At 47.2% G+C, this 13,705-nt stretch overlaps 5 protein-coding genes across 5 annotated transcripts; 4 read left to right on the top strand and 1 right to left on the bottom strand.

Moving 5' to 3' along the window:
- Positions 1-1,495: 1,495 nt before the first annotated feature.
- BDW43DRAFT_66885 (uncharacterized protein) lies at positions 1,496-2,558 on the bottom strand. Its single transcript, XM_032050358.1, has 4 exons — positions 2,514-2,558; positions 2,121-2,456; positions 1,965-2,005; positions 1,496-1,916 (listed from the first exon to the last, which is right to left on the bottom strand). The coding sequence occupies exons 2-4, from the start codon at positions 2,239-2,241 to the stop codon at positions 1,530-1,532; spliced, it is 549 nt and encodes a 182-aa protein (XP_031900879.1). The 5' UTR covers positions 2,242-2,456; positions 2,514-2,558; the 3' UTR covers positions 1,496-1,529.
- Positions 2,559-3,338: 780 nt separating this feature from the next.
- Positions 3,339-4,264, top strand: BDW43DRAFT_319094 (NYN domain-containing protein; the record flags this gene model as incomplete). The annotated part of the gene is made up of 3 exons (XM_032048837.1): positions 3,339-3,750; positions 3,789-4,007; positions 4,125-4,264. The coding sequence occupies exons 1-3, from the start codon at positions 3,564-3,566 to the stop codon at positions 4,262-4,264; spliced, it is 546 nt and encodes a 181-aa protein (XP_031900878.1). The 5' UTR covers positions 3,339-3,563.
- Positions 4,265-5,627: 1,363 nt separating this feature from the next.
- On the top strand, positions 5,628-5,948 carry BDW43DRAFT_310713 (uncharacterized protein; the record flags this gene model as incomplete). The annotated part of the gene is made up of 1 exon (XM_032047018.1): positions 5,628-5,948. One exon carries the CDS (start codon positions 5,628-5,630, stop codon positions 5,946-5,948), a length of 321 nt encoding a protein of 106 aa, XP_031900877.1.
- Positions 5,949-8,666: 2,718 nt separating this feature from the next.
- Positions 8,667-9,903, top strand: BDW43DRAFT_310712 (uncharacterized protein; the record flags this gene model as incomplete). Its single annotated transcript, XM_032047017.1, has 6 exons — positions 8,667-8,700; positions 8,757-8,827; positions 8,890-9,101; positions 9,153-9,234; positions 9,292-9,583; positions 9,638-9,903. The coding sequence occupies 6 exons, from the start codon at positions 8,667-8,669 to the stop codon at positions 9,901-9,903; spliced, it is 957 nt and encodes a 318-aa protein (XP_031900876.1).
- A 171-nt stretch (positions 9,904-10,074) lies between these two features.
- On the top strand, positions 10,075-12,982 carry BDW43DRAFT_274837 (uncharacterized protein). The gene is made up of 2 exons (XM_032041790.1): positions 10,075-10,484; positions 10,557-12,982. Exons 1-2 carry the CDS (start codon positions 10,095-10,097, stop codon positions 12,465-12,467), a joined length of 2,301 nt encoding a protein of 766 aa, XP_031900875.1. The 5' UTR covers positions 10,075-10,094; the 3' UTR covers positions 12,468-12,982.
- The last annotated feature ends 723 nt before the right edge of the window (positions 12,983-13,705 follow it).

Genomic DNA, 13,705 nt, shown 5'->3' with positions numbered 1-13,705 from the left:
TGAATGTTGACGGTAATGGATCCAACACTCACTCCACATATTCAGCCTTGACCGTTCCGGTCCAGTAGAGAATTGTGCTGTAGCCGTCTTCAACAATACAAAGAAATAGTGCGGCCACACTTAGTGGCCGCGAAGGCTAAATTAACAAACAGAATTTCTATGCGGCAATAGAGAAACAGTCCGATCCTTTGTCGACTAGTCAAATCAAATCTACTCTCGTCCTATCGCCTAGTAAGCGCAGCTAACTAGTCACAGAGCTCCTGCCCGAATACCCAGGTGTAACACTTATCTTCAGACTATATATAGACTGAGTCTTTAACTGCAGTAAGCAACTCGTATAATATCTCTAAAGACTAAATAATACCCAGTATAGATACCCAGTTATCTCTATATAAGCAGCGGTCATACAATATATTATACTAACAGCACTTTATAGAGCAGAAGTATTCTATACTTATACTTATTACAATTAATAGCAAGTATAGCGAGTCTCGCTATATCTATTAGATTAACCTATTCTGGCTCCTGATAATGAAGAATTTCTAATATAGTCCTCATTGCGGCCGGATTATCTCCATGAAGGAATATTGTGGGGCGGTTAGAGCTTGTAATCTGCACACTCTTATAGAAATTGGAACTAAATAACTTTATAAATATTGGAGAGGCCAAACTGAGGAGTTTAGAATATACAAGAAACTATCTTATATTCTGATCTTCAACAAGTAGGATAATATTCCCATCTGGATTAAGCTGTTCATGTCCAAGGTCTTTATCTGCTATTTGTGTTAGATCAAAATCCATGTCTGACATGCTGGCCTTGTGTACAAAAGCGATATGAGAGATTGTGGTATAGGAGATAACATGTACTCGTGAAATATGAGGCGGGGTACTGAGGTTGCACTTATATTGTCAGAGCACGTGGTCTATACTACCTAAGCATCATACTTCTGCCATCTCCATACCCCACCCTTGATAATCAATAGACCTCGCCATGACTCGCGGCTGACTGAGGGTTGAGGGTCGGGTAGCGAGGGCCATGGTGAGGTCTATGGGCCTGGGGCTCCTGATGTAGCATAATATACTCAAGCTATGGCATATCTACTCGCTTAACTCTCAATCAAGGCTCATCTTTTATGCAAACCATCATCGGCGAGCTGCTTTACCCCTGCCTAGCACATTCTTGTGCCGCGCTTATCTATGTTCTATTGTAGAAAGCAGTTCTCATTAGTCAAGATAAAGTTTTCCAGAAGCAGACACAGGATATTTAATGCTGTTGCTGTGAACCCACGGTATATTAGTGAGTGTGCCGTGTTCCTGCACAAATCCAGGTTTACTTATTGAGAATCTATGGAACCCGGAAAGACATCATCATTAGCTCTATATGCTTCAGCTAATCGTACCGCTCTATCTATACATCGCTCTCAATAACACACACCAAACTGACCATGTAAATCGCCAGTAAGAACCCCACCAATGTTCGGAGAAACCATATTCGGATAAGCCCTGCGGCAGAACCAACCATAGAAACATCAAGCCAGCCTCCTCTCCGGCTTCATTTGCAGCAAATGAACGGACACCAAGTTGGCACCGAGACCACCAAAGAACAGAAAGAACGGAGTCAGATAGTTATAGCTTGGGTATATGACGAGAGCGATAAAGGGGAATAACAGAGTAACCCCGGACCAGACCAAAACGGGTTGGTTTGCCATGAATCGCAGGCCGCGTTTCTTCGCTGCTACCAGCCCTAGATAGAGTCCAATGTACTGCATCACGGCCGCTTGGATGGCAGAGAGATGATCGGCGTCGCATATTGCAGCTTGCCGATGCTCACCCCGCTGAAGTGACAGAGCGTAGGTCTGGATGACCGTTGCAATGACGGATATGCCGATAAAGACGGATGTTGCTGTCTCGACATGCTGGGTTGGAGTCAATGAGTGACTAACTCAAGGGAGCAAAAGACTGACTACTCGGGCTGGATAGAGGGACTGGAGCGCAGCTGTCAAAACTAATTATATCAATGATCGGTCAGCAACATCGAGACTAGCTATCTTCTATTGGGATAACCATAAGCAATCCAAGGTCTCCTGACAAGCCTTGAGGGTAAACAGCAGAATCAATACCTTTGGCTTTCGCTACCCATCTTCCAGTATTCTCCATCTTAAAACAGCTGTGCGGAAAGCTTGAAGTTGGTATTCGACAATTGCGCGTAAATATATTGAGGGAGATAATAGTGATACACATCGAAGGTAGAGCTGGTTTGCTTCTTTTATATGTCTAATGTCCTGAAGGACCGCGGGCGATAGAAATCTAGTTAGATCTAAAAAGAAACGATAGAATTCTAGCTAGACCTAATCAGAAAGTATAATTTAGCGTGTATAAGGAAGGTAGTGCTTAGCTGCTAACGATATATCTTCGAGAGTCTCCTAAGAGTTAAGCAACCGACCAATCAACTTAGTCTACATGATCGAATGTGGGTTAGTGCAGTCTTCTCTATACGAGGTAGTGGGGCTAACGCTAAGACGGGGTTATTTTATTTACTTGTCGCTATCGGCCCGCTCCGCTCAGCAGTCCTTTGCCCCCTGGTATTGGTGAAGTTTGTGGTGCAAAAAAGCCCTAACGATAGACTGCCCCTGGAGCTGATCATTACAAGTCTTCCCGCTGGTCCAGAACCCGATTGGTTGGAGTAAAAAGTGACGGGGTCTGTCACGCCGCATATGTGGAAGCTGTGGAGGGATCTCTTCTTCAACGAGGATATGCCACGTAAAACGCGTCTTCGTGATATTGTGTACTCACCGAGAACTAGGCTAAATATATAGTTACTACAGAGATGCTAAGACTGTGCGGACAGACAGCCAGGAACAAGGGTAAGAACCCATGTTCCGACAGACTAGAATAGTCACGTGAGCATTTGTCCCTATAATGGAGGCGTAATGTCCTTCACTAAATCTGCGGATTATAAGTAAATGAGCAAGTAGATGCAGACCAATATAACGGAAATAAAAAGGGGAGAGGAAGAAGATTGTGAGGGCGTCAAGGCCTGAGAAAGCGGCACTGCAAAGTAAGGGAACGATTATACAATTTTTACTTGGTCAACGGGGTTGCCTACTGGCCAAACTTTGATTGGCTCTCAAATAATGACGTCATAATCTCTGACCGACCAGAGATTATGACGCCATCCTTGGGGTTGGAGCCCTTCTTACTTCCAATATTGGTTAGAGCAAGGGAAGCAGCCATTGAGGGACCAGCCATAATGAGGCAGTACCTCCCGCACTGCCTCGGTTCGGGCCGTTGCTGCTGTCGCGCAAGTATCTATCTAGAAATGGGACACTCACGTGTGACTGCAAGTCGCGGTGGACTAAGATAGGTAGAGAGTTGCCGACCTTCTGCACCTGTGGGGGCTCGCTATGCTCTTTATATACAGACGGTAGCTAGTACAAGCCTGACTCAGCACCCACTAGTGGCTCTCTACCCGATATAGCGGTGGCACGCAGAGGTAGGTGTAGCTACGGGACAAGTCGACGACTAGGGGGTTCCTGATCATAAGGAGCGGAATTACACACGTCATGGTCGGAGACAGGATTCCTAAACTCGCGGTTCTCATTAACACAGACAATGCACGGTCGTCTATCGTTAATTTCCTACTCTCCGAAATCACGAAATATGGTACAGCTCATGCAAAGCGGGCATATGGGGACTGGACTAGACCCAATCTGCTGAACTCCTTGAGCAATCGATCCAACCAATCCAGCAGTTCTCGTATACCCACAGCAAGAATGCGACTGACTTAGCTATAATTATAGACGCGATGGATCTTCTGTACTCTGGCCAGTATAATAGGTTCTGCCTTGTCTCAACTGACAGTGACTTCACGCGGCTGGCCGCTTGTATCCGCGAGTCAGGACTAATTGTGATGGATTTGGAGAGCGTAAGACACTCAAGCCCTTTATTATTGCCTGTGATAAATTTATGTCCACTGAAAATCTCATATATCTTGATAAGCTTATGCTGTATGCAGACAATACTATTGTGCCTAAAAATTATCTATCAATCCTACTGACTTAAAAAGATAGCCACTTAGCAAGTCAGTTATAAATGACAGTAGAAGCAGCCTCCAATAATAATAGCTGGGCAAGGCTCTGTAATATTGGCCAGTGCCTTACAAAAAAATATCCTGACTTTGACTCTTATTAGCTATAGATATTATAAGCTCAGTGATCTTATCACTGTCTTGTCTTTGTTTAAAACTGCCCGCCGCTCCTTATAAAAGGGCTTACCTACAGAGATTATTATACGCGATAAGAGTCGGAAGCCTAGGTCTGCTTTACAGCTTTTAGCTAAGATAGTGATATTGTCTCAGCCTAGGTTCTAGGAATCTTTTGAGAGCATTTTTTGGTAACTGTCTGCTATTCCTACTCTCCAGGATTTATATCTAGTAGGGCTATGATATCTATATATATAGCTTCAGGTTTTCTCAGCCCTGCAGCCTTAGGTGTGGCTCTGCTGTGTAGACTGTGTATAGAAAACTCTCTGTCAGCCTTGGGGGTGCTGAGGGCCCTGGAGGCCCTGAGAAAGTGCTGTTTGGAATACTTTTTGCGCTGCTGGGAATATTTAAGCTGCGGAGGAAGCTGCCTAGATTACTTAGACTTGAAGCTGTTGAACTGTCTTCTCTAGGACCTTAATTTCGGTCTTAAACTGTTGTTGGCGGGCGTGTTGCTGAGCTATCTGGGCCTCTATTATCAGATTAATATAGGCCTGTGTCTCCTCTAGCTCTTTCCGATATTCAAGCTCCTGATCCTTTAATAATTCTTGTATAGAGATTATTCTGGATTTTAGTTTAAGCCCAGCTGTATCTAGCTTCTTTTCTTCTATTTTCAGGTACTCTGGGCGCTTCATGTACTCCGGCTACTTCTAGAACTGGTCCTGCTTGAGGCTCTGCTTGATTCGCTGTTGCTTAGGTCCTGATCCAGGTCCGCAGGCATTCCTAGGGCCCTAGGGGTCCCTCGATATATCGGAGTTGGTATTGGTGGTGGTGGTATCCCGCTCAGGGGCATCCACCGCGACGCGCTCGGTAGGCCACCACCATGGGGGTTTGAGACCTCCATAGCGGTTCCTGGGGCCTTAGGAGGCCTTTCTTGATTGATTGACGCGTTAAAAAGACGTGTTTTGAATGGGTGTTGATTTGATGTTACGAGCGCTATTTGACTGTTCTAATAATGGGGTAGTATATGTGGCTGGCATAACATGGGCTCTTCTGTTCGGCTTTCCGCTTACTGCATTGGCTCTCATCTTTATATAATCATACACTAATCATTAATCATGGCCCTAAGATCCTCCTAAGCATACTACTCCGCCTGAATACTCTCGACGATCCGCTCATTGCTCAACTGAGCGCTGCAACCTGGCACAACTATGTGTTCTAGAGAGCAAAGACGTATATTAATGCTGAGTCACACCGCAAGAAGTTCGCTTTTTCTCCAAGAAAAGAAAATTGCACTGCTATAAGACTATATATAAAGGATTGAATCTCCTACTAGCAGTGAGGCGGCGTCAACCTCAAGATTTTTTTCCCTTATTATCGTACCATTACTTCACCATCATATAACAAAAATATCATCATCCTTTTCAAGATGCATCTCCAACCCTTTATTCTCGCCTCAGTTATTACAGCTGTCTCTGCGGCTGAACTTAAGGTCAACTATTATTCCGATGGCGGTTGTACCAATTACCTGACCTCGATTTGGCCCGGCGACGTCGGCCGCTGCTACGACTACGACTACACTAATACGAATAGCGCCAACATCGCCAACTGCAACGGTTACCAGCTCTGTACCTGTAGCTTTTACTCCGAGAAGGGATGTAAAGGCAAAGAAGAATATCGTATAGGTTCAAGCTGTGCTTCCAACTGGGGCACAGGATGGGCGTCCATGAAGTGTAGCGGGATTTGGTGAAGAGTTTGTCATTAGAAGGTATGTAGGTCTGTATATCTTACGTGCAGCATATGATGTACTACTGGCTGACTGTTGAGAGGGTTATCTGTCAGTTTTACTGGAGAGTGATTTCTGTCGGTTGGATACTTGAGGCATCTTGGATGGAAAGGCATATTATGATGTCAGCCGGCTTTAGGGGTGTATGTAGGCATCGATACAATGAACTTGCCTATCTTCTAATATACCTAATATAGAGGGTTTCATGCCGTCATAGAGGCTGAGCCCCCTTGACATATTACCCCAATCCAAGCAACAGAGACTTATATCAATCTGTTATATGATCTCACCTCCCTTCTTTATTGAATCGATATTCTCAATACCGCCGAGCTGCTTGAGAGAATGACCCATGGCTACCCGTAGATGGTGGTTTTTGTTTTGCTGCGCCCTGACAGGGTAATGGAAATGCACTATTGCATTTTGCATATGCAACTAAGGAAGGTATGATTGGTGGTCATAGTGTAAAGTTAATAAAATTATTTGGCGCGCTTTCTACAGATCCCATACTGTTATCCCACAAAACGAGATTCTTGTTTGTATATTGACCGTTCTTCTCCCAGAACTTAATTCCTGTTAGGCACCGTCCACACCGGTAGACCTCAACTTGCGGTCATGGCGGAGTCGAGGAATTATCGCAAGGCTGAGGATTTTGAACTCTCTCTGATTAGTCGTGTGATGGGGCCCCTGACCTTTTAGTGAGTACTAGTCAGTACCTAAACCTGCATTACTACTAACCGAGGGAAGGCTTTCTGCTGGCTGGAGGCGAGCAACCTCTCTGAGGTCTTTATCAACTAGACATCATCTTATAAATTGCACTCCGGTCACCGGCGCCTGTACCAAACTACCACTCCTTGGCTTGAGTTTTGGTCAGCAGTAACACTGCTGACACCGTCAACATTTTGCCAAGATGCACCCGGCGAACCGCGACGGATTCAAGAGTGCCATCATTTGTGCCCTCACAATAGAGGCTGATGCAGCCGAAGCGTTGTTCAGTGAGACCTATGACCGATTCGGTCAGGTTTATGGGAAAAATTTCGGTGATACAAATGCATATACCACAGGAAGAATCGGCCAACATCATGTTGTTTTATGCTTTATCTGCCTGGTATGGGAAAGGGCAGTTCTGCGGCTGCGGCGGCCAACCTACTAGTCAGTTATAATTATATTCACCTAGCTCTAGTGGTTGGTGTCTGTGGGGGTGTTCCATTCCCATCGAAGCGATACAGAGATGATTCTGGGCGATGTGACAATCAGCGACGGGGGTCACTGAATATGATTTTGGTAGTTAATATCCTGATAGATTTCGGCGGAAGAATAGTTCCAAGGAGACTCTAGAAAGGCACAATCGAGAAGTTCGAGCCCTTATGTCAGGCCTTAAAGGTCGCAAGACGAGAGACTATTGCAGAAACAAATTCATCAACACTTGCACATCAGGGGCAACCCGTCACAGAGTGGCAGTGCCCCGGTGTCATGCATGACATGCTGTTTGAAGCACCCCTATCGTCATAGACACTATCGGTATGACCTCCCTAACAAGTGCAGTTGCAGTGAAGACACGGTTTGTGACGAAGCACTGAAGGGAGATTGCAGCCTTGGATGCGCTGGAAAGCTCATCGGTCGTCAGCGACATGCCGCAGAAGTTACTTATCTACCCGTAAGAGCTAAGATATATGGAGGGCAGAGAAGGCGGAGCAAGTCCATCAGAACATAAACTTAGGGCAACTTGGTACCACGCGTCCTCTCATCTAGGTCCAATCACAATGCACCAGGTTCATCGGTTGACCCAGATGCTCCTAAGTCTTTCTGATACAGGTGATATCGTCGCTAGTTTAAGTTCACCACAATTAACGTCTAAAACAGGAAAGTCGCTGAATTTATCAGTCAATCCTTCGCCGTTTCTTTATAATTATTGGTTTCACTTGACGAGCAGCAATGTTCACCATTTTCTTCCAGAAGAGAAAGTCGATAACCCTAGAAACCGATATCTCGTTCAATAGTCTCCTGATACTCCTCACGAACGTAAGACAATAATCGCGGTGGACCTCTTTGCAGTATCAACACTTTCATGGTCCCAATGGTCCCTTGTCGTAGATCTTCCTCTCCATCGTGCTCGCCACTCCCGGCAACCTGGAAGGAAGAGTAGTGTCACCTTCGTCAAACATTAGTTCTGCATTACGACCATATATTCACACCTCGAATAGCAATATGTTAGCATGATAATTTGCATCCGGTAAATCGCACCAAATCATACGTCATCTATGCATACAGGAAGGTTACCGCCAGTAAATATTCGGCCGATTTGCTGGAGATAGAGGTCCGGCGACACCTAATCACCGCCGAACCTCTTAGGGGCAATTCCTTAATCATGCAGTTTCTCCTTTTAATTTCTAATTGGTGCCGTTGCACTATCGAACTCGGCCTCGGTAATTAATAGCTTGGTATAAGTGAATTCGACCGAAACCTCGGCGGAAGCTACTATATAAACATCACGCACCTGGCAGCGATAGGTTTCTCTGAAGCAGCTTCGTGCACACATTTTCTTTCCCATTGCAAATAAATTCAAAATCCGACAGGTCAGTGCTCATTGTCTACCGTCTTCAAAGCTCGTCTTTGTCTGTGGTTTCATCACGACAGAGCTACCTAAATAGTTGACACAACAACTATATTGTTCAATTAAGCAAGATGGTCAAGATTGCGATTGCGGGTGGCTCCGGCAGTGAGTTCCACTACTTGAAAGGTATACCTCCAACAGCGTTACTAATACAGCGATAGACGTTGCAAGGGAGATTATTGATGCTCTCCTTGCTGTCAAGAAGCACGATATTTTGGTTCTGTCTAGGAAGGTTTGCATATTATCCACGTATTTTGATTGCCTGGTTCCTGAAGTCAGCTGACATATATATAGGAGGTCCCAGCTGGAGAGGCTACCCAGAGCATAACGTGGGTTAAGGCAGACTACGAAGACCCGAAGCAGCTGGTTCAGGCCTTGCAGGGAGTGCACACCGTGCTCTCCTTCGTTTCTACAGTGGACGATCCAGCGAGCACTGCCCAGAAAAGTCTCATCGATGCTGCAGTTGAAGCTGGCGTGAAACGCTTTGCGCCCAGCGAATGGGCTACGTGAGATGACTCAACCTCTTAACGTTGTTCGCTGTCGTTGACGTTTATCAGATCCAGCATGGAGCACCTCGGCTGGTACGCCTACAAGGCAGAAATTCGCCGATATCTCCAAGATTTGAATAAAGATAAGAAAGTAAGATCCGGAGAGATCATGCGCCGTATAGAATCTGACAGAAGTCTTTATCAATAGGTTCTTGAATACACGCTCTTTCAGCCTGGGCTATTCGTGAACTATTTCACCCACCCTCATCAGTCGTCCAGACATATCCACTCAATGGAAATGACGATCGATTTCGCCAACCGCCGGGCTATCTTGCTGGACGGTGGCGATGATGACTATCTAACTCTTACTACTGTACAGGATGTCGCCAATGTGGTAGCCAGGGCTGTTGACTTTGAGGGCGAGTGGCCAGTTGTTGGTGGTATCAGAGGCACCGATGTGACCATCCGGCAGCTTGTTGCCCTCGGTGAGAAAGTTCGCGGTAGGTCTGACTACTCGACTAAATATATAAAGGTGCTGATATTCTCCGAATTAGGTGGGGCCCCTTTCAAAATCGAAAGGGTGAAGGCGCAGGATCTTGAAAGCGGAGCATGGAAGACATCGTGGGTACCAAAGCTGGATCACCCCTCCATCCCACCTGAGCAGGTTGATGTATTCTCGAGAATGATTGTCGTCGGTTTTTTGCGAGCCATTGCCGCCAAGGCTTATAATATCTCGGATGAGTGGAATCGGTTGTTGCCAGACTACAAGTTTACTCAGGCTGAAGAGTTCTTGACTGAGGCATGGCATGGTAAGCCCTAGGCAGTCTTTAGGTAAGGATGTAAGAGTGGCTTAGAAATCAGCTTTTGTAAAAGTAGGCATTTCTAACAAATCAACGAGTTATCCTGGTGCTGACTGGCTGTTTGTCCGCCGAGCTCGGGCGAAATGATTAATTGATTCAGCCCCCACTAAAAACCCACTGTACTTCAACCATCCAGCATTCGGACTCAACAATGAACGAAATAAGAACCCAGGAAGAAGGGCCCGAGGCCAAACGCAGGAAGATTCGCAAAGGCACTAGAAGCTGCTGGGAGTGCAAGCGGCGGAAGGTCCGTTGCATCTTCACTTCGCCCGCGAACATTGTCTGCGATAACTGTAGACGACGGGGAACGGGATGTATCAGCCAGGAACACCCTGATCCTCCGGCGCCTTTCGTCAGCAGCAATCATGTAGAAACTCGGCTCGGCCGGGTGGAAGAACTTCTCGAGCAATTGGTCCACAAAGGGGACACCGCGCATGCCCTACACTACTCCCCCGAAGATCTCTCCGAGGCTCGGTCGACCTTGGTGACACTAGATGAAGTTGATAGGACAGAGCTAGCGTCATCGGCAATCAACACGCCAGTACGTGTCTCCCATCCCCGAGCTTTGCCCTGTGAGTGTTTGACATTGCGAAAGAATAACCTTCATAAGAAGACTTCTACCGACTCAGGCCGCAGGGTGAGGCCCGCATCGCCAGCCGTCGCCAGGACCAAATCCCTAGACGGGCAAGTCTCCGGCAAGTATGAAAATTTGGTCCGGGACCTTATCGTCGCCTGGCCTAACCAACGTGATCTTAATATCATCTGCAACCTTCCTGTTGGACTTTCAGCGCATCTGCACCCGGCAATATGCTCTCCCAGTTATAGCTTTACGGGCCAGGACCCGCCATCACCGCGGGAGATGCTGCAATTGCCCCCGCCAAGTTCCCATCCGGTACTGATCGCGCGGAAGCTCCTGGTGCTGGGCACGTTTCTACAGGGCGTCCTTCCGTCTGCGATGCAGAGCTTACGGGACCAGGGCGCATCCTACCGTGATCTTATGGCAAGAGTTGTTGATAGAGCAATCAGGCTAGTGACCACCAATGACGAGCTCATCGGCTCTGTCGAAGGCATTGAGTGCATTTTGATCGAGGCTATGTACCAGAACTATGCCGGGAATCTCCACCAGGCATGGATGGCGATGCGCCGAGCGGCCGCTATTGCGCAGATGATGGCACTACACCGCGGTCTCGATTCGCGGTCCCTGAAAATACTCGAGCCTGAAGCCAAGGCTTCTTTTAACCCGGACCACATCTGCTTTCGCCTGGTGGAAATGGACCGCTATTTGTCACTCATGCTCGGCCTGCCACCAGCATCACTTGAGGCCCGTTTTGCCACTCCAAAGGCATTGGAGGGATGTCATCCAATTGACCGTATACAGCGCATCCATTGCGCCGTTGCTGGACGCATTCTGAGGTGCAACGGGACTGACCTAAGCAGCCTTGCCAGAACCCACGACATTGACAGGCTACTGCAGAAAGCCGCCGCAGAGATGCCGCCCCAGTGGTGGCTGATTCCGAATTTTGTGTCTAGAAATAACGATCGTGCAGAGCTACAGGCCGATATGGTTCGCCTCAACGCCCAATTCGCTCAACAACACTTGCTCTTACGGCTACATCTGCCTTATATGCTGCGCTTCCCATCCGACCACCGATATGATCACAGCAAAATCACCACCGTCAATGCTAGCCGCGAGATCCTATCTCGGTACGCAACCTTCCGCACCGCAAACCCTGCCCACTTCTACTGCCGTGGAATCGACTTTCTTGCCTTTGTTGCCACCACCGTATTGTGTCTCGCCCACATAGAGTCGCACGGCCAGCGCCACCAGCCCTCGCAAACTCCGAACTTTAGCACTATCTTCAACTACCTTGCTCACAGCCGCCCCAGCGATCGTGGAACGATGGAGCGCACCCTCGAGATTATGGACTCTATGGCCCGGACTGGCACTGATATGATTGCCTCTAAGCTTACCCGCATCATCCATCATTTGCTCACCGTGGAGGCGGCAGCCGCCAACGGCACTATATACAGTGCGAGCTCATGCAAAGGAGACGGGGGAGAACTCGAGTATGATGGCAAGATGACCGACAGCGGCACTTCGCTGCATATATATCTCCCTTACTTTGGGACAATAAAGTTCGAACGTGGCTCCATCTCAACTTCTGCTTCCACGGCATTGACAAAGACCCAGCTGGGCGTCTTGACCCCATCGGCTACGGATAGATCACTCGAACACAATGATCTCTCGCTATCTACGTCTAACTTTCATATCGGCAACCAGTTGGTATCTCCTAATTCACATTTGCAAGATGGCCAGCTGTTATCCTCGCAACACCCCTCTGCGACAGATGAAGTGCCTTGCATTTCCAGCTGTAACCTGGAACCCAATCAACTACCGATCCCACCGGAGCTTTCCGGTGTAGATGAATGGGGCCTGCAGGATGTTGACGTCGCCATCTTTAATAGCCTTTTTCGTGACATAGCCATCCCAGATGCGGTTGAGGAGGAGACTTGGGCGCAATGACTAGGCATGGCCTAGTAGGAGGCTCTCGATGATATTCATAAAGTTTTCGTCGTTGACACGTAGAAATGTCTATCAAGATAGCCACTGAGAAGTTTTCCTACATATCGCTATAGCTCTCGAAGTGATTACTATATGTTTCTATACGAAGATGGGTTGGAGCAATTGCAGCGTTTCATATTCTTATATTGAGCATGCTGTTCACTCAACTGTGAAGGTAACTAAGTATCCTTCCGCCGGCCTACAAATTATTAAGAGTCATTGTCCGTTGACCATTTGAAGTTCGCGATTTTTGTATAGGTGGGTATTGGAGCGGGAAGAGGAAAGGAAGGAGAGCGTTGCGCGGAGCTACAACTTGAACTCATATGTCCGCATTATTTTGTTTCTATTTTAGCAAGCTTTACCTGCTGATATCTCGAGTTGGGTCATAAATCGACCACTCTTTTATGTACTTTCTAACAGACATGTATGCTTAGTTTACGTAGACTGGTTCGTGGACTAGGTTACTGCACATGCTGTTTATTAACCAGCAATTAAATACAATCATTCCATCAACATGCCTCCGCCTATCCCATACATCCTTAATAACCTAATGGTTACATCTTGCTCCAGAACACTCAGCACCTCTTCATAATATTTCTTCTCCTTTCCAAATCCACACATGGCATTGCCATTTACCGAAGGAAACCAAACCCCACCCCCTGACCTTTCTACCCTAATGGTGCCATCTTAGCCATCGATATCCATCGGATCCTCATCATCGATATCCATCGAACCCTCAACATCGATACCCATCGGATCCTCAACATCGATATCCATCAGATCCTCATCATTGATGTCCATTGGATCCTCAACATCCATAAAACCTTCGGGAGCTTCCTCAGCAGAAACCAGGTTACGACAGTGGCCATGAATCCCTTGAACGCATTCCATTCCTTGGGGCAAGATATCTTCGGATCTATTTGACATTAGACCACCTCCAGTGTCCTCTCTCTGGACACCCTCGCCTCCTTGCTGAGCTCCTTCATCTCCCTCTGTGTCATCCATACCTGACATCTGCGCGTCCCTATACTCACTCGTCCCAGGAAAACCAGCTCCATTATCTTCTCCATCCTGCCCTCTAAAAACAAACCTACCCTGACCTTCCCCGGGTGTTATGTCTCCTCCCAAGACCCCCAACCCCCATAAACCGCCAAACCCCCCCCAAACTCTCACGATTACCAGCTCCAGACAACCCCATA

This window comes from Aspergillus alliaceus (genome assembly GCF_009176365.1).
Source record: "Aspergillus alliaceus strain CBS 536.65 unplaced genomic scaffold BDW43scaffold_19, whole genome shotgun sequence".
NCBI classification, from domain to species: Eukaryota; Fungi; Ascomycota; class Eurotiomycetes; order Eurotiales; family Aspergillaceae; genus Aspergillus; species Aspergillus alliaceus.
The sequence above is the reverse complement of the archived record's forward strand: the minus strand, read 5'-3'. Positions and strand labels throughout refer to the sequence as shown.